Raw genomic sequence first — 19463 nt, 5'->3', positions numbered from 1 at the left:
GGCTTGGGCAGGAGCGCATTCAAATTGCCAGAGCAAAGCTGCCTCACAGCCGCATGTAAGAGTATTATTTGCTTCTCATATTAAAATGCTACATGTGTCCAGGCAGCACCCTGTGTCCTGATAGAGGCTTTTGAACTTGTTCCTTGCACCCTCTTCCTAAAGGCAGTATTTGCCACCCATGGGATTGTGGTGGACCTTCGAGAGGAAGGAAGCCCCCTTAAATCAAACAATCCAAGAAACTGCCTTTTCTGAAATAAAATCCAAAACAAAGACCGGAAAACTCTATCCTATATAGAATAATTGAATGAAGGCTCCCACAAGAAATGGAAAGGATTAAGGAATGGAAAAGGAAGGCAGGATGTCTGCATAAACTACCGTATTTCTACTGCTTCACTCCAAGGTCAGTTTGCTTAAAGAACAAAGGTCACACTCTCAGTGGTTACTCTCATCATCTCCTGTTTCTTCCACCTTGAGTTGGTCCTTGTCTCCCTCTTCAGGGACGCACCACCCCAGCTACCTGCACCCTCACTCCTGCTGTCCACCAGAAGCAGAAACACACCACCCATAGATGCTGGGTTACCGTTAATTCCCAGTTCCCAGGGGTCTTGACAAGACCTTTTAGTTTTGTGCCTTCATAGCTCTTGGTAGCTTATAAAATTTCAATGTGCCATGGTGACTTCGTTTGCATTTATGGATACTCTAATTAGCAGTTATGAAATATGACTAATACTTTCTTTCATGTTCTCCTAGGGGTCTGAATTTATCTGGCTGCATAAAGTTGGCTAATCAAAGCATCAGGGCATTTTCGTTTAGTAGCTGCACATTCATTTGCCTAAGTAGGCAACCCCTGCTGGGTACTCTCATCCTGCATCACTCCTATTTCTCTCCTCAGTTAAACAATTTTCCAAACTGCACTTAATAGATGATAAACTATAAACTAGTTTTAGTCTCCCTTAATGGTTCTCTTTTCACTTTTCTGGTGGAGGCTAATCAAATTCATCTCATTTGATACCTCTTGCCTGAGTAATTCTGATATTTTACGTTTTACTGTTAAGTGTGGTGTTGAATGTAATATGGCACTGATGTCCTTTATCAGGTTTAAGAAGAACTCTTTTATTACTAGATTAGAAGAGATTCGATTCAATAAGTGTTGAGTTTATTTTTCAACATCCTTCCTGTACGAATTGAGCATCATATGGTCTTTTGGTTTTAACTTTCTTCATGTTGTGAATTATATTCACATTTTTCTAATCTTAAACTGTTAGAAGATGAAATTTGATCGGGATTATTTTTAAACATTTATAGATTCATTTTGTAAATATCTTATTAAGGAGTTCTATATGTATATTAATAGATAAGAACATCTGTATTTTCCTTTCTTGTGATATTCTTACTCATTTTTTTGTATTAAAAATTTCCTCCCAATATAACCTTTGTGATTCTTCTAAGATGCACATTGTAAGGCTATATCTTTTCCTCTACAAAGCGCTTTAGCTGAGCCCCACAAGTTATGATTGGTCTTACTGCTTTTAATTGTCATTCATTTTTTATTTTTTTTTATGTTTTATTTTTTATATTCGAGAGAGAGACAGAGCGTGAGTGGGGGAGGGGCAGAGAGAGAGGGAGACACAGAATCCAAAGCAGGCTCCAGGCTCCGAGCTGTCTGCACAGAGCCCCACGCGGGGCTCAAACTCACAAACCGTGAGATCATGACCTGAGCTGAAGTCGGACACTTAACCGACTGAGCCACCCAGGCGCCCCGTTGTCAATCATTTTTAAGTATTTTCTATGTGTTACCATTTATTTTTAATTCATTGGTATTGGTTTTTTTGATGTTATGTCTGAATGCAAAATTGGTGATGATTGCTGCTATTATTTTGCCATCATTTTATTATTGACTCAATATAATTGCAATGCATTTTGCATATTAATTCTTAGCATTGTTTAAGACTTCTTTTGAAGTAAGTCATCAACTCTTTTAAGTGTACGTATGCTTGAACATTATATTCATCACTTTTGGTCAGCTGCAGGATTCTAATACACATATCTCTTAGACAAAGCTTATGAATTCTGTTGGTCAAGTGTTTTATATGCTTTTTTACTTGTCTACTTAAACTATCATTTTCTGAGATGCATGTCCTAAAAGTCTCCCCTTCTGATTGTAGATTTGTAATCTTGTAATTCCGTTCATTTTGATTTTAGATATTTTGAAACTATTTGGCTAAGTGAATTCATTCCAATTATGTCATCTTCCTGAGAACTGTTCTCTTTTATCATGATGTACTGATCTTTTTCCTTTTTTGAGCGAAAGCCAATTTTGTCTAATATTAATATAGTGAAGCAAGTTATCTTTTGATTGGGATTTACCTGGTATCTTTATTTTTTCCCACCCTTTTACCTCAAAGGTTCTAAGTCATTTTAATATTTCTTATAAAAGCAAGACTTTTCTTTTTAATACAGATGGAGAATCCCTATATTTGAATATTTAATCAGTGATTACTGATATGTTTGTACTATTTTCTGTCCTATTTTTTGTTTCATATGTATGCCTCTTCTTTGTCCCCTCGCCCCTTCTTTCTGGCCTTCCATTGAATGGAATAGACTTTTTTTTAAAATTCCTTTTCTCCTCTAGTGTTTTGGAAGTTGAATATTGTGTTTCTGGTCCTTCAATGCAATGAATTGCAATGTGTGGTTCTCAAGTAGGCAGTGTCCCCATCACCTGGGAAGTTATCCTTGGGCTCCACCCTAAACCTACTGAGTCAGAACCTCTGCCTGTGGGAACCAGAATCTTTGTTTTACAGGCTCTCTGGGTGATTCTGACACACAGCAAAGATCGAAAACTTAAGTGGTTTAGTGGTTACTCTTAAATTACTAATAAGCACATGTGATTAGCATATAAAATTAATTAAAATCTCTTCCCTGCTCTCAAACAATCCGAACATTCGGATTGTTAAATTAAAGATACTTTAACTCCAGATTCTCTTCTCATATCTTAAATATTTATGATATCAGTACTTGACTACACCTTCAAGTGAGTTACTATCTTTATGACTAATTTTACAATTAATTCCAATATTGACATTCTAACATTTTAGCAGTTTCTTTTCTCACCATTATTCTTGTATGTTCTATCTTCCTTCAGGGTTGAATTTTCTTCTTACTGAAGCACATTCTTTCCTTTTTTTTTTTTTTCTGCAAAGCTCTATGAGTAATCAATTCTCTCAGTCTTTGTCTGAAAAGGTCTTTGTTTCCACCTCACACTTAAATAACACTGAAATTCTGTAAAAATTCTAACCCGATAGTTACTCTTAACACCTAAAAACATTATTTCATTTCTGCTATTGAGCAGTCTGCTGTTATCCACAATTTTTTGCAGGTAATCTGTAAAAAAGATTTTTCTTTTTGATTTTGATGTTATGCATTTTCACTATCATATGCAATAAGGAGTGGGTTCTCTTCATTTATTCTGTACGGGACTTGATCAGCTTCTTCAATCAAGGACTCATGTTTTCCTCAGTTCTGGAAAATTCTGAGCCATTTGTCCTTCAGATATTTTTCTTGCCCCTTTCTCTCTGCACTGTCTTTCTGAAACTCCAGTTGGACGTATGTTATGTCTTCTTATTCTGTCATGTATGTTTCTTACCTTTCCAATTAAAAAAAAATCTTTTAATCTCTCTGTGCTTTGTCTAGGAAACTTACTCAGGTCTTCCATTTCTCTACTTTCTGTTTTGCTGTAACTAATCTGCTTTTAAACTACCTCCTGGGGCTCTTTATTTTAATGACATCACTTTCTGCTCCTACAACTGATACTTCTTTCTTTTTCAATTCCACTTGTGCATTATTCATATTATGTAACTATTTTATTATTGTTTACTTTTATGTTGGCTCTTTGCTCATACATTTAGATTGTTTTACATCAGTGCATTGCATAAAATTCTTGGGGTGCTAATAATTTGGTAGTTTATAATTTTCAGTGTGGACTGATCTTCAGGGACTGATCTTTGTTGTTTTGTCTGTGGGGGGCCCATATCTTCTGGTTGTGGAAGTGTCCCTGAAGACTGTGGGTGCACTTACTTTTGCAAGAAAGTGTTGTCATCCTCCCCTACTTTTTATGTTATAGCCACTTGGTTTGGTATTCCCATGCTTCTGGAATAGTTTAAACTTCAATTCCACTCCCCTGCATTGTGATGGCTAAGGTTTTGGTGTATTGTGGACACTGTGGATGGCAGATTTTTATCTACTGTACACGAGGTAGAAGGCAAGCTTTTTTTGCTATTTCCAAGCACTGATAGGTTGGGTTTTTCCAATTCACTTTTTTTGTGTGTGCGTGGCAGCCCTTCAAGTCCATTATAATCCAAGCTCTCAACTCCCAAGGCCCACAGCATCTACCTTTGTATCGTCTTGGGGTCATTCCAGGGTCAGTTCAGACTTATTATTCTCATTTTTAAACTCCCCTTTTGGTTCTGACTGTTGGAGGCTTTCCCTTCTTTTGACTTCAATTATTAATTACATTTTTCCATACAATCTCTTAGATTATTTATATTATTTTTACAGTGGGCTGGTAAGCTTTGTGCATTACCATGCTCCCTGAAGCACTGTAATATTTTGCTAAACTGTGTGCTATTTAATAAGCTCCCAACACACATTGTAGACAGAGGTACAACTAGTTTCTGACCTTCTGAAATTCAGTTTTGGAATCAGTTATAATGCTGCCTGAATATGTTTATTTGACTTACAAAATTCTAACTCATATAGTCAGCCTTTGTTTGAGACTATTTATGTTTCAAAGTCAATGAACCTGTATTTAAGTATCATATTTGCTGTTATCAATCTGTTACTCTGTAAAATGGTGTTCCATCTCCCCGCAAAATGTGGTATCCCACATTTGAGGTGTCACTGGCTTTACTTTTTCCATTCCTTCTTGAATACTTTTCTACTCCTCACATCACCACCTGTGCCTCAAAATGTCTGATCGTTTTCCCCAATTCTTTTGTTCCCCAGTGCTTTTAATTCCTCAGCTGGGCTCCTACCTGAATTCATCAACTTGCTTGCCTTAAACCTCCAGATGTCTTCCCGTTTCTCTACCTCCTTCCCAAGCACTCAAGAGCCGCTACTCCCTCTGTTTTCTCTCATTCTTTTTTTTTTTTTAATTTTTTTAATGTTTATTTATTTTTAAGAGAGAGAGAGAGAGAGAGAGAGAGAGAGAGAGAGAGAGAGAGCTAGCTGGGGAGGAGCAGAGGAGAGGGAGACACAGCATCCAAAGTAAGCTCCAGGCTCCAACTGTCAGCACAGAGCCCGACATGGGGCTTGAACTTATGAACCATGAGATCATTACCTGAGCTGAAGTTGAACACGTAACCGTCACCCAGGTGCCCCTATTTTCTCTCATTCTGACCTCAGGACACCTTTAACTCAGCAGCTGGTTTCTGGCACTCCGTTCAGCTTTGCATGTCTGCTCAGAGTCAGGCATTAATAATCACAAGTTGCATATCTTTCTAAGAATGAAACTAGCTGAATCTGACAACAAAATGCAAAAAGAAAAAAGAAAAAAAGGAAGGAAGGAAGAAAGAAAAGAAAAAGAAAGAAAGAAAAGAAAAAGAAAGAAAGAAAGAAAGAAAGAAAGAAAGAAAGAAAGAAAGAAAGAAAGAAAGAAAAGAAAGAAAGGAAGGAAGAAAGAAAAAGAAAAGAGGTAAGTGATAGAACTAATCTGGGGGATTGAAAGGCTAAGGTTAGGATTAGCAATGGGAAAAAAAATGGTGGCTGGGGTTGGGAAGAAAAATTCCACTTCATTCAAATGGAATAGCATATGTGTAGCTCCCAAAGATAATGCTCAATATCAAAACGTTCAAAAAGTGTGAGTTATTTTGTTGGCAGGGAAGGAGTCCCCTGAAGAAAGATGGCATACATCTTATTTCCGAATGTAGCAGCAAGGAAATGGGTTGGGCCATCTTTCTTTAGTGACTATTTTTAGGACAGCTTGTGAATTTATGCAGTTTGGGTTTCCTGTCTATACTGGAGGTAAACCAGCATTGTCTACACCTAATTGAAAAGATATTTCCGAAAAGGGTCATTGGAAGTGAGACTATTTATGGTGTCTTCCTTTGGCAAACAACCAGAATCATGCCGGTGTGATTTGTATTTGCTCTTTTCCTAGTGTTTTCGGTGGAAAAGACCCAAATGATTTTGTTTTCTCTTCTAGTCCTACTTGGGTAACTTGTGAAGTTTATTGTGCTTTAATAGGGCTGAGATTTAAGATCGTGGAAGCAGAACATTAGAAGTGGGATAAGCTTCATAAAAACAGAGGCCTTGAGCCGTCCGTGGAGATGTGCTTTCGTAGCTAATCTAAACGGGATTTCTATCTAAAATCTATCTAAAATTGTGGCAGTGGTAGGCTGTATGTGGCAGTGCTTACTAGAAAGGTGTTAGTGTTGCTCTTTCCCTTGAATCAGTCGTGTCTTGATTGTTTCATGATTTTATACACAATGGCCTAATAGGGTGTAAACTGCCTCTTCATACATGCTTGTCGTTAAGGAGCGATAGGTAGGCTTCCTTTTGCACTTAGACACCATCAGCTTCTGAATACCCACAGATTTTCTCATTCTTTCCCTTGATGTCATTCTTGAAGAGGAGGACAAAGTGTAAAGGGAAAATACGAGGTTGGGTCTTTCTAACCTGGACATACCTCTCCACACGTCTGGAAAGAAGATACAGAAGCCGTGTCCATCCTCTCAGATCTGTGCATTCCAGAAGTGCAGGGAACCCCCAAGCTTGCCTTTGTGTGATCTCCTTGCTGCCAGGCTTGTTGGGGGCTATCCTATCTCATTCATTGGGCATGTATACTGAAAGGAACATTCCAGGATGGATCAGAGATCTTTGTCACCATGCACACGGGGAAGAGGTCCCTGATAGGGGCCGTAGCCACATTTGTTGTGTCCACGCTTGTGACCCTGCCCCTTGCCTGTCGGCGGGAAAGCCAGGGTAGAGAAGCCGTTCTCCGCTCCTGCACGTCAGCCAGGTTTTCCCTCTGCTGTGTTTAAGAAGGGCTCCCAGCCTCCAGGAAACATCGTTAGGTTCTCAGGCAGAGAACCGGGCAGGAACTTTAACCTCCCGATTTCACATGGGCCAGTGACTGAGCACCCATGTGGCCTCTCAGAGTCTGGTTTCCTCCTCTGGAAACTAGGAGGACCTAGACTTGAGAAGTCTCAAGAAGCTTAGTGAGGAAGGGGGGGGGGGGTCCTAGAATTTCCTGATTGTGAGCTAAGTACATCCTCAAGACAAAACATCTGCTTGCCCTAACATTTATTTGTCAAATTCTTATATTGCACTTACAATTGCCAGGTAGTGTTCCAAGCCCTGAACAAAAATGAAGTCATTTGATCGCCAGATGACATTGTAAAGATGCCCACAGCAGATGCCAGCTAGGATTCAAACTCAGGCAGCCTGTCCTCAAGCCTGTGCTCTTAAACATTACACTGTGTTGACGGCTGACCCTTCTACATCGTGTGCTTTTTCTGTTGGGCTTTGCGGAGGAGATTAAATTACCGTGTCGGGGAGGAATCATAGGTATACAGAGAACTGGCATTCAGGGATTCTTGCTTCTTCAATGAGAACAGCAATGTCTATTTTATGAGCTGCATATTGAAAATCTTTCACAGAACTTGTATTTTCTTCTTCATGATGTTAATGAAAAACACCGAGGCATAGACACAGGAAAGGAGCAAAGATACCTGGGGCCTCAGCTGCAATTAGAGCATGAACGTGCGTGTGCCTGATTACTGGTTTTGCTTATATGTAAATACAAGTCGCTGTGCTAAGCAAAAAATAATTGTAATAGATTCATTGAATCATAATGCAGCAAAGTTTCACTCAGAGCTTTAAACTTGCAGATGAGCCTTTCCCTGGGGCTGCCTGTGTGATTGTAGTTGCCATGCCTGACCTACTTATCAGCTTTTCACAAGGTGGCTTCAGAGCCTCCCAGGATATAGTCATACACCAAAAACCCTACAGGAGTAACTTTCTATAACCCCTGATTCATTGTTAGGGTATCTGGGGGGTCACACATCACATGAGATCATCTTGTCCGTGCTTGTAGTTTTCACCTAGGCATGAGTCACTAGGTTAATTCTGAATAACCAGACTAAGAATCCTTGACAACGGAGTAACGAGAGGGTTTCAAATCCAGCGGCATTTTGTCTGATAGAATTTGGTTAGGCATATAGGAGCAAGTTAAGACAAGACAAGACTCCTCAGGACTTTGGCTTTTGATGTAATCTAGTGTCGGGTGTCCTGTGCTGAGTGTCAGCCTCTTGGTAATTAGCACGTTCCTCCTCTGGTTGGGTTCATGGCGGGGATGAAAGGAAATGATAGCGGCCTTTAAAGAAAACACTCTCTTTTGAAACAGAAATGAGTCAAGGGTTTGAGTCTGTGTTAGAACCTTCTGTCTCACTGTGTACCAGGCATCTATTGACTGGTGGCAAATCAGGTGGTGGGTAGAAGACTACTTTGTGCACCTAAGAGATGCTACGTCAAGCGGACAGCGGAATAAACCGCTGTCCTCCCAACTGTCAGAATGTCTAAGTCACTGTGCCGTCCCATCCAGAGTGGATTCAGGAAGCTTCCACCAACCCCAGGGTCAAAACTAAAGTGGGCTTTGTGGACTTGGAAGCCAGCTGCCGTCAGCCCTCTGCAGTCGACGCGCGTGAGCAAGCGTAAAGAAAGTGAAAAGTTATCAGCAAAAACCAGACGTCCGAGTTTCTTCCCCAGATTCATATTCCTTTACAGGTATTCATGTGCAAGCCCATCAGCTTTCTCCTCCATCTGTCCTTCTCTCTTTTGCCCTCCCCACTTTCTCTATTTCATTCCTGCCCCTCTCGCTCTCCCCGCCCCCACTCGGTGGCCCTCCCCCATCCTTCTCTGCACCTCCGCTGCGTTGTCACTGGGTCTGTGAACACACCGAGACCAGGGTTTCGGCTCCTCACCGGGTGCCTCTCACCCCTTCAGGACTCCGTGTTTGCTGTGCCTTCGACAGGACTTTTACCCTTGGTTCATCTTCCGCAGACTGTCCGACAGTACTTAAGTCTGCCCGGGAGTTAGTCTCCAGCACCAGGGGGTTTGTGAGAGAACAGTGAGACAAGAGAGGCGGCAGGAGGATTTGGAGAGGACTGTCATGAGCCTCGTCCGTCTTATTCCACTTTCATGGAACAATTCAGAGCAACCTCATCTTTTGGTTCCAAAATCACAAGGTTGGCCTTTTGCTGGAATGTCAAATTATCTCGGTTCTTTGAATCTTTCCTTAATGGCCCTACCTCCCAACCTTGGCCTTCCTTTCATTGTAGTCTTCTGCGCTTCTACGTAACACCTGTTGAGCCTAATAAAGAATTCTGGCTTTTTCTTCTCTTTTCACATCGTGGCCTTGGTGAATGTATTTTATTATCTCATGTGCTAGCCAGTCTGGGAACAAATGCCATCGTGCCATTTGAAGCCTCCATTATGGACAAAGAGTGTATAGATGTGGAGTTTGGGGGAACGTGCTGGTAGGGTACTTCCTGCATGTGGAAGCACCAGAAGTAGAATTCTGCATCTGGGATTCATCAGTTACTTCTTAACACGAAGCAGAGGTTCCCTAGCCAGGCCCCTCCATTCCTGTCCATCCTCGGCACAGCTTCTGAATCTCTGGTCGAAACCTCTGAGCATGTTTCTCCTTTGTGTTCATTCCCAGTCCGCATACGGCAACTTCCCAGTACTCACTTTGGCTTGTGCTGGCTTGTCAAGTGAATGCAACAGCTTCCATATCCTTTCCCAGCTTTCTAAAGCCCTTTGTACCAGGCAGTTCAGTGGCACGGAACTATTTTCTCCAGCAAGAGCCACTGGAGAGTTTTAAGTCGAACTTAATACCCTAAAGCTCCAATGGTGTCAATGATGATAGGTTTTTGTATGACTCTCCTCCACAAGACCCAATAGGAAGGATGGAACACCAAACTGAGTGAGCGTTCCTCCGGGAAAGGCAGAGGCACACACATACACCACACCTGTCGGCTGCAGTAATTACCCTGGAGCCGTGAACCACTCGGATCATCTTGTTGCTGTTTTAGAGTTTCCTGAAAACAGCTGCCTTGCGTTAAGGACAAAGGAAGGTCAGAGCAAGACAAGGAACAGCAGCCTCGCTGCCCCCTCCTCGCTGTAGGTGACCTTGACTCGGCTCCCACCCTGGTTGTCAACGCTGATGAATCTTTTTCTTCTGCTTACAGCTCGAGGACCTGCTTCACAAGCTACAGTTCGTCATGACATACGTGGCTCCTTGGCAGATGGCTTGGGGTTCTTCATTTCACGTGTTTGCTCAGCTCTTTGCAGTCCCTCGTATCCTTTCTGCTTCTATTTTCACCCGCGAGCTGAGATTCACATTTTACGGATGCAAGCTTTTCATTGAACCCTGGCAATAAAAAGATTTGAGAGTCTTTAAGATTACATTTTAATGGGGACATGGGGAGGCACTTTGGATTCCCCTCAGGCCACTTAGCCTTAAAAGATGTTTCTTAATTTTGAACTCTTCCTGCTTCTTAATGCATTTCCAGGATTACTTTATTTTTTTTATTTTGATTCTTTCATTTCCCACACCCAGATCTGCATTAAGATGTCCTGTCTTTTAAATGGAAAGTCACTGCTTAAGTAGTTCAGTTAACTTGTGCAAAATTGTGCAAATCGATTTGCTATTATTAAACACTGTGGATAGAGCTGATGTATCTGATACACTGTTATAGGTTATATAACATTATGTTGTGATAGAGTTTGGTAATCACATACCTGAATAATAGTCAAAAACTCAGAATTAGATATAAGTAGCAATACCCAAAGTCTCCTAAAGACTAAAAAAAAATAAGTTATGATTTTGTTTTGTAGCTGCCCTTAGCCAAGAAGCATAGTTTTATTGTTCGTAGCTTCATTTGGTTTCTTTGTATGTTTTTAATTGTTTCCATAATGATAATTAGTTTTAATGTACTTCAAAATGAATTTGAGATGCTCCGTCTAAAGATTACTTTGACAAGGGGCACCTGGGTGGCTCAGTCGGTTGAGCGTCCCACTTTGGCTCAGGTCATGATCTTGCAGTTCACGAGTTCGAGCCCCGCGTAGGTCTCTGTGCTGACCTGCTCTGAGCCTGCTTTGGATGCTGTGTCTCTCTTTCTCTCCACTCCTCTCCCACTCGCTTTCTGCTTTGCTCTCTCTCTCTCAAAAAAAAAATGAATAAACATTAAAAAAAATTTTTAATTAAAAAAAAAGATCACTTTGACACAGATAGCTAAATTGTGTGTGTATGTGGAGAGAGAGAGATTAATAAAAAAATACTCTTGAAGAGAGACATTAAACAAGAATATCCTTGACTTGGGCCTAAAATCTACCCTCAAATGTTTTCCTTTCCACCTAGTTTATACTTCCTAGCCTTGTACTTTGCGCGATGTGTTTCAGGGATTACTTGTATCAGAATCCAGGAGGGGCTGATTAAATAATGAAATCCCTGAGCCCAGCACATACTTTTCAAATCACATTTCAGGGGGTGGATCCTGGAATGTCCATCTTCAAAAGCCTGACCAGGATTCTTATCCCACTGGCCTGTGTCACCTGCATTTCCGGAGCTTCCTCTCAGACGACATTCGCACAAGGCTCATTAAGACGATTCATAAACAGTCTCTGGGACCTGACCTTCGTGTGCAGGGATGGAAACATAGTTGGGATAATCATTAAGTGATAATATATTCTAGATTTTTAAAAATGCCCTTCTCCAGACTCCTTTGTTCAAAAGCATCTTTTTAAGCATGCCAAGAGCTGGCCTTACAAGGCACATTGTTCTGTGTTCCTATTCTTAGACCTGCATTGATATTTCTGGAGTGTTTCAAGGTTATTTGGTGGAACAAGCTAAGGAAAAAAAATGCAAAAGTGGGAGCTTTTACACCACTTTTTTCCCCCTTTAACTCCAATCATTTGCTGTAATACCAGTAATTTTAGTTTTTCTAAAGAGTCCTTTGAAACAAAGACAGTGAAATGAAAGAGTGAGGTGATTTGATTTCTGAGGCATGCCTACGGCATCCTATCCAGAGTTTAAAGCCTATTTATTAAATAAAAATTGTCAGGCGATGCAAATTTGCGGTTAAGGAGTTGCACTAAGAATTTGAAACTTGAAGTTATGATTCCCAATTTTATCCTAACTCTGGTCTCATGTAGATCTGTAGCATTTCTTGTGCCTATTTATGCCTTGTTAAGGGCATTCTGTGATGCTAATTACTCCTTGTGGTTTCGTCGCTGAATCAAGACCCTTCTGGGAACCATAACTTTCAATTACCTGACCTGTTTGTGTGTTGAGGGTTCACACACAAGCACTTCATATCTGGCACTTAATATCTCCTGGAAGAATAAAAGTAGTGTGAGTATCTACCTCAGATTGCACAGGGTGCGTCTTAAATCTAAGTGCTTTCTTGGTGGGCGGACTTGTTCTCAAAGAAATCGAACATGTTTGAGATGTAGGTTTCATTGGGCATTTGGTAGCTCTGTTTTAAGACGCTCGATTGATCCCCATGCTGAGTTCCTCAAAGTGTCCCTGAGAGTGACATCCGCTTCCTCCCTCCTCCTGAGATGCAGACCTTCCAAGTGATGGCGGAGCCTGACCGCTGCAGTTGTGTGACAGCTTCAGGACTTTTAGCTCCCCCCGCCCCCCGCCCTTATCCAAGGGCACCTTCCCATCCCTGACCAGTTGTAAAGGTGGATATTTGTTGTTGGGAAGCCAACATCATACTGTTCCAAATACAGTGAGATAAATAGCTCAGAAAAGCACATACATATATATATATATATATATATATATATATATGTATGCCATCAAGACAAGGCTATGAGCAGGGCAACTGAGTGGCTCAGTAAGTAGGGCGTCTGACTCTTGATTTGGGCTCAGGTCATGATCTCACTGTTTGTGAGTTCAAGCCCCGCCTCGGGCTCCACTCTGACAGTGTGGAGTCTGCTTGGGATTCTGTCTCCCTCTCTCTCTCTTAAAAATAAACATAAAAAATTAAAATAAAAAAGACAAGACTATGAGGTTCCTAAACAGCAGCCCTGGCTCTTGACTAATTTTGAATTGTTAATTGTTTTATCACCCTATTAAGAAGCTGTGGGTTCAATCCTGGTGCCAAGAAGGGACTAATCTGCTCCATTTTGGAACGGAATTAGCGTTCAGGCCAGCAGGGCACTGTTTAGTAAATTGCTTTTTCCAGTACTAGCATGCTTTCTCCCTTGGTAGCCTCTCTTAGTTTCTGAGCTTGTAACCTCCAGAGACAGAGAAGAATGCTCACCCTTCTCCTACGTATAGAGACTATGCAAGACCATTGTCTTCTAGTAATTAGACCCATCCAGACTATTTCTGTTAAATGTGTGTATTGGGAAGGCTGCTTTCTGTTTGCTATATCCTTTTGAGCTTCAAATGATTTGTTTTTAACTTTAAGGATTGACATAGATGTTTAATTTTTTTAAGTTTATTTCAAGAGAGAGACAGCACAAGTCGGGGAGGGGGCAGAGAGAGAGAATCCCAAGCAGACTCTAAACTGTCAGTGGGGGGTTCGGACCCACGAACCGTGAGATCATGACCTGAGCTGAAGTCAGACGCTTAACCGACTGAGCCATCCAGGTGCCCAGGTATTAAATGTCCACAGATACAAGCTTTTGATGGAATCACCACCTCTCCCTTGGTAAGAAACAAAGAAAGTTCCACGTGCCTGCTTTCGAAGTCACTGTTTCTTGGCATTGCCTTACCAGCTATGGTCACAGGCTTTCATATTTGCCCCGAATGTGCTGTATTTCTTTATTGATCTTCCCTAAATAACATATTCACTGCTGCCCTACCTCTGGCCTGTTCAACTTTATTTCCTTCCCCACCACAGTGAACTTGATTTACAGTCTCACACTGCTTTCCTTGCTTCATTTCTGGATAATTGTTTCTGGCATTTAAAAAAAATGGACAACGTAGTCTTGGGGGAAACTCGTAGAGTCGAAAAGAACAGTGCCAGCCTGGCTAGCATTCTACCCAGCCCCAGCTCCACTGGTCTTTGTCGGCTTTTCTTCAAACCCCACCCCCCCCCACCCCCCAGCGCCCTCTGTCGCCTAAGGGTGTAGACTTAACCCCTTCTGCACTCCTGTCTTCCTTACCTCAGAGAAATCTCCCCGTGACTCTGCCTTCTCACATTTTTTCAGGACCTCTACACCAGGACCTCCGCCATGCAGTTCCCTTTTCTTCCTATGACAAGGGGCATGGTTAATTTGGTGTGTTTTGTGACCGAGGTGTTTAGTTATTTTCAGCTCTCCAGTGAAGAGGAAGCTGATGGGTGTTAATGCCTATCACGGTAGCTCCATTGTTCAGTAGCTCTCCAATGGAACCTAGGTCAACATAAAAGGAATTGTATTTAATTTGAAGCACAATAGAGACCTTTTGGATACCAAAACAACTCAGCACCGGAATGGATTATTAATGGGGGATATGTCATTTCACTCCCAGAGATGTTTGGAAGTAAATAGCGAGTTGAAAAAAATAAAACGAAGACACACTCCTTCCTGAAGGAAAACTCTGATGCTTAAGTCTATGAAAATGCATGGGGAAGTGTCTGTGACAGAGCGAGGCCATCCTTTTCTGGATTTATTTGTCAGTGGGCGGTAAGGTCTCCTACGGCCCCCGCTCCCCCATCACACGGCTGATGGCACATGAAGGCATTTAGACGCCTGGGTCACTTCTATGTTCTGGCTGGCGATGACATAGTGACTTTCTGTCTGTGCTAGGCGTTTCTTTCTTACTTTGTGCCAGAACCTTTTGAACACAGGTTAAAGAAATAAGACCTTCATTTGTGTAGCGGTGAGAAAACCCCCTTCCAGGTGGGGAGATCAGCCCTGTAGTGGGATGCTCCAAGCCCCCAGCCACAGGGACAAGGGACAAGGAACAGTGTGCCTATGTAAGGCACCACGCTGGCTTCTGCCACCCCCACCACGGGTCCCCTCTGTTGCCCTGCACCGCAGGGACATGTGATTGGCAGCTGGGAGCAGCCTTCCAATGATGGGGAGAGACTGGGGAGGGACCAGCCCTTGTGGCACCTTCCTCAGATTTCTAGGGATCAGTGAATTGGTCTTACTCCAAAAAAGACAGCAGTACTAATTTTCATATTAAACAATTATACTTCTGATCACCCAGGATGTGTAAAAGTTGAGTCCCTCCAGTAAATGAGAAATCCATACAGGGTGCAAAATGCTGTGACTTCATGGGCACACAGTTTTAGCTACAAACCAGATGTGACTTGAATTGAGCCATTGGTATTCACTATATCATAAAGAATATGTATATTTTTTTGGATAGTGGGGGAAGATTCCTGGAGAAACAGAGATGCTACCTTCTCTAACAACGCTATTTATTTCTTTTAAAAAGTGGAATTTAATTTTAATTATTTACGAAGCCCCTTAATACCTTAGCAAATGTAGCACAGTGTGTTTCGTGCAGCTAATGATATCCTGGTAAAAAGAAAGTGTTCTCTTCAAACCTTCGATATTAAATCACAGTGAGACCGCTGGGGGTTTTACGAGAATCATTTGGTTTTCATGCTGGTGAAATCAGACCTAGCGGGATACTATTGAAAGTTTTATATCTCCAACTATGTACATAAGAGAGATCCAGTATATGGCCTCCTTCCTTTCCTTGGCGAGAAAACGGCTTTAGTATAAACGAGTTGAAATCTGAAATAATATTTAGACACAGAACACTGAAAAACTTTTTTTTTCCTTTGCCTTAACTCAGAACGCTCAGATTCTGCCATGCTTCTCTTCCAGACGATGGCCACCTCAATCTTTTCTACCCCTCTGAGTCCATTCCTCGGGAGTGTCATTTTCATCACCTCGTACGTTAGGCCAGTGAGATTCTGGGAGAAAAACTACAAGTAAGACCCTGAAGCCGATGCTAACTTGCTTTGCTGGAATGTTGCTTCGGGCCGCTCCCGGGCCTTCCTCCTTGTCAGGGCTCAGGCCTCACGCTTCGCAGGCTGGGGGCTGCACGGGTCCCCCGGGGGCTCCCTGAGTTCATCACTCAGCACGGGGGCCTTCCGGGCTCTGGACCAAACATGCCCGACGGCAGATTTGCAGCCGGGCGCTAGTCCAGGCTCCACGAGTTGTGAAGGCAAAATGGGTTCTCACGGCCGGGTATTTAGCAATTGCCCCTCGGGAAGGTTGTTGGGGGCGCTGACGTCATCCCCTTTGCCTGGCAGAGGTGGTCCCCGGCTGGCACGTGTGAGTATCCTTCATACGCCCGTCCTGTGCAAGTGTGCACGTGTCACAGCTCAACATTAAGGAGAACAGCAATTTTCTGAGCGCCGTTAAACTCGTAGAAGATGATTTATGTACTTTTTCTTGACTCCTTGGACAGGCCGGTCGTAAATTTCCTCCAGCTGAACAATGATGGAGTGGGGCGGCGGAGTTATTTCTTAAGTGAAAGGGAGTGCTTTTCAAGGGCTCCTGAGGATTTGGGGGCGGGGTCAGGGGGAAGTGGCGGGGGGGGGGGGGGGGGGGGGGGGGGAAGGAACCTAGAATGGGTGGCAGAGGAGAAAGCTGGCAAGCCAGCCCATCCCTGCCCTCAGCTGGGGCAGAGGAGGCCGACTTCCATTTCAGAACGCCTTCCCCTAACTTAGAGCAGCACCTTCGCTGATCCCTACAAACCCCAGTCCACCCTCCATAGTATGTCTCCATTTTGCACGACTCTGGCATTTTACACTGTGCTCTTTGTACCTTAGACAAGACACCAGTGACTTAGGAGGTCTGTGGTTTCTCTTTCTCCCCTTAGACAGTTTCCGCGACCGTAAAATGCACCCCCTTGTGGGACAGGCAGTAGGGTCTGGTGAATAAAACTCAGCCTGGGGCACCGGCCTGCCTGGGCACACACCTCACTTCCACCACTTAACGCTGGCCCCCTCCGGCCTCTCTCTCCTCTTCTGTCAAATGGGGGCAAAATGATAGGATCTACTTCACAGACTTGCCGTGAGGAGAAAATGAGTTAATACACATAAAGCACCTAGAACAGGGCCCGGTGGAAAGCAAGTCCCGTGTGAGCCTGCGTTGCTGGGATTCCTCTCTGACGGCTCCGCGTGGACGTCCCTGTCCCCGCCTGGCCCATGCTAACAGGTGTTTACTGTGACTGAGTACAGCACATCCAGGAAGCTCATGTTTGGGGTGCCCTGGGGGAAAGCTAATCGGACCCGAGCCCTCCATGTGGGGCCACGGAGAGGTAGGGAGACCCCTTGGGTGCCCGGCAGGCTCCTCGTAGTCTAAGAGAGTTGGGCTGTTCTCAGTACAACAAATACCTGTGTGAAATTTTGCACATAAGCAAGAGTCCTCTTTCGTGTGTGTTTCAGGAGAGATCGTGCCTATTGACAGAACCAGAGGGTAGAAGAAAACGGCCATCACTGGCTTGTTACTTTAAGTCTCTCTTTTTTTTTAAATTTTTTAAATGTTTCTTTATTTTTGAGAGAGAGACAGACACAGAACACGAGCATGGGAGGGGAGAGAGAGAGGGAGACACAGAATTCGAAGCAGGTTCCAGGCTCTGAGTTGTCAGCACAGAGCCGGACGCGGGGCTCAAACCCATGAACCGTGAGATCAGTGCCCTGAGACCAAGTCGGACGCTCAACTGACTGAGCCACCCAGGTGCCCCACTTTAAGTTTCTTTAGGGGAAAACAATTCGGGGTATCTTTTTAGAGCTCTGGAAACCACATTTCTGGAAAGTGCAGACACCTATAAACAAGAGGGCTGGCAATGTCTGTGCTGTTAACTGGGCAGGAGAGTGCAAGATACTTTCAACCTGATCGTCGGTACAAAAGATCCCTTTTTGTCCCCTATGCTCAGATCAGTTAGGAGCCAGTCTTTCCGGCCTGGAATCTGATGTGAGCAAGACGCATCCCGGTTGAGCTGGGAAGGGTTTTAAGCTCCCTCGGTAAGGAATGGAGAGTCTTTGTGGGAGTGGTTTTATTGCAGGGAAACGTCCTAACAACTGTGCAGAGCAAGGCTTGTGTTTTCTCACCTGCAGGATTCAGTATGGTGCTCGAATTGTCTGCCTATGTGGATTACTTAACTGGAGGGGCTTCAGGAGCAGGGTTAACATGTCCTTACTCACTGTCACAAATAATTGATTCTGCTGTGATCCATTCTGTTAGCACTGTTACGGGGGACGGGTCTATCTTTGGTCGGCCTGGTCTTTGGGTGGGGAGGGGTCGTCAGGGTCTGCGAGGTATGTCTAAGGATATCCAGCCTTTACTAGGTCTCTTGGGAGGAGCCAAGTTGGAGACAATGTTCAGACCCGCTGGGGGGAAAAGTTCCTGATGCAAAATCCAGTCTTGTCCCCTGTGTTAAGCATCAGGCTACAGAGTCCCGGGCCCGGCTGCTTCGAAGATCAGTGATGGAATTCAGGACAGTGAGAGGTGGGTATCAGGAAAGGAAGTGCCAGGAAATCTCATCTGGATCCCTACAAACGCTCTGGAAAGCTCATTCTGACTATCTTAAACTGTAGGTTTTCATTTCAAATGCTAATGCCTGCTTGTGTTCTTGTTCGAGAGCTTCTACACAGCTGCTTCCTTGCCTTCTTTTCAGTCTGGTACAGAGGGGCGCTTGGTGACAGGGTCATGGATTATGTTGAATTGTTCACCACATGTCCCCTCACTTTCAAAGGCTGATGACAGACACTCTCCTCTGGAGATTGGGCGGGCCATGCTGCCAGTGGGCACGCACGCGCGCCGCCCCCAGCCCGGGGTGTGGCGAGGACAGTCCCCTCTCCTGGCCTTCCTCTCCCTTGCCCCCCACCCTGCTGGCTTTGGTCTCTGCCAGTCTGCAGTGAGCCCAGCACTGTAATGAAACCATTCTAATACCCTAAGGAACCGGTAAGTCTATCACCAGCCACCTGGTAACTAGGGCCAGTCTGGTTTCCCCGGCCTGGGCTGTCCTGAAATCCACAGGCTTCCCGTTCCCCGACACGCTCCTCCCTGGGGGCACATGACAAATGTGCCCTCTGCCCTCCTGCCTCCCCAGCTGTCTAGGGGATTCTGCAACCATCGCACCAGGTTCCATGCTGTCTCAAAAGCCTGTGGTGGCTCACAGGTGCCAGGTGGACCAGCCAGGTCCGGCAAGAAGCCGTGCACCTGCACCGGCCCATACGTCAGCCCTGGCGGCCACGCGCGGCTAATGAGCCTTGGAAACGGGGCTAACGTGGCTGAGGAACTGAATTTTTACTTCCGTTTAATTTTAATTAATTTAAATTTCAGAGGCTACCGCACTGGACGGCACAGATACAGACCCTCCCCGAGTCTGAATCTCAGTTTCGAGTTTATTTCCCGACACGTTCTGTCATACCTCACATATCGTGGACTCTTCATCGCTCGCCTTGCCGTGGGCTGCGTCCTTCGTGGACTGTCCT

General features: G+C 43.9%; 1 protein-coding gene across 4 annotated transcripts in view; it reads left to right on the top strand.

Moving 5' to 3' along the window:
• PCNX2 (pecanex 2) overlaps window positions 1-19463 on the top strand; it is a 303842-nt gene that overhangs the window by 200728 nt on the left and 83651 nt on the right. For all 4 annotated transcript variants that reach the window (XM_058696163.1, XM_058696164.1, XM_058696165.1 and 1 more), the window contains exons 22-23: window positions 10248-10356; window positions 15818-15947. In XM_058696163.1, the coding sequence (XP_058552146.1) occupies window positions 10248-10356; window positions 15818-15947 (239 nt within the window). The remainder of the gene's footprint in view (window positions 1-10247; window positions 10357-15817; window positions 15948-19463) is intronic.

Source organism: Neofelis nebulosa, chromosome 13 (assembly GCF_028018385.1).
Source record: "Neofelis nebulosa isolate mNeoNeb1 chromosome 13, mNeoNeb1.pri, whole genome shotgun sequence".
NCBI classification, from domain to species: domain Eukaryota; kingdom Metazoa; phylum Chordata; class Mammalia; order Carnivora; family Felidae; genus Neofelis; species Neofelis nebulosa.
The sequence above is the reverse complement of the archived record's forward strand: the minus strand, read 5'-3'. Positions and strand labels throughout refer to the sequence as shown.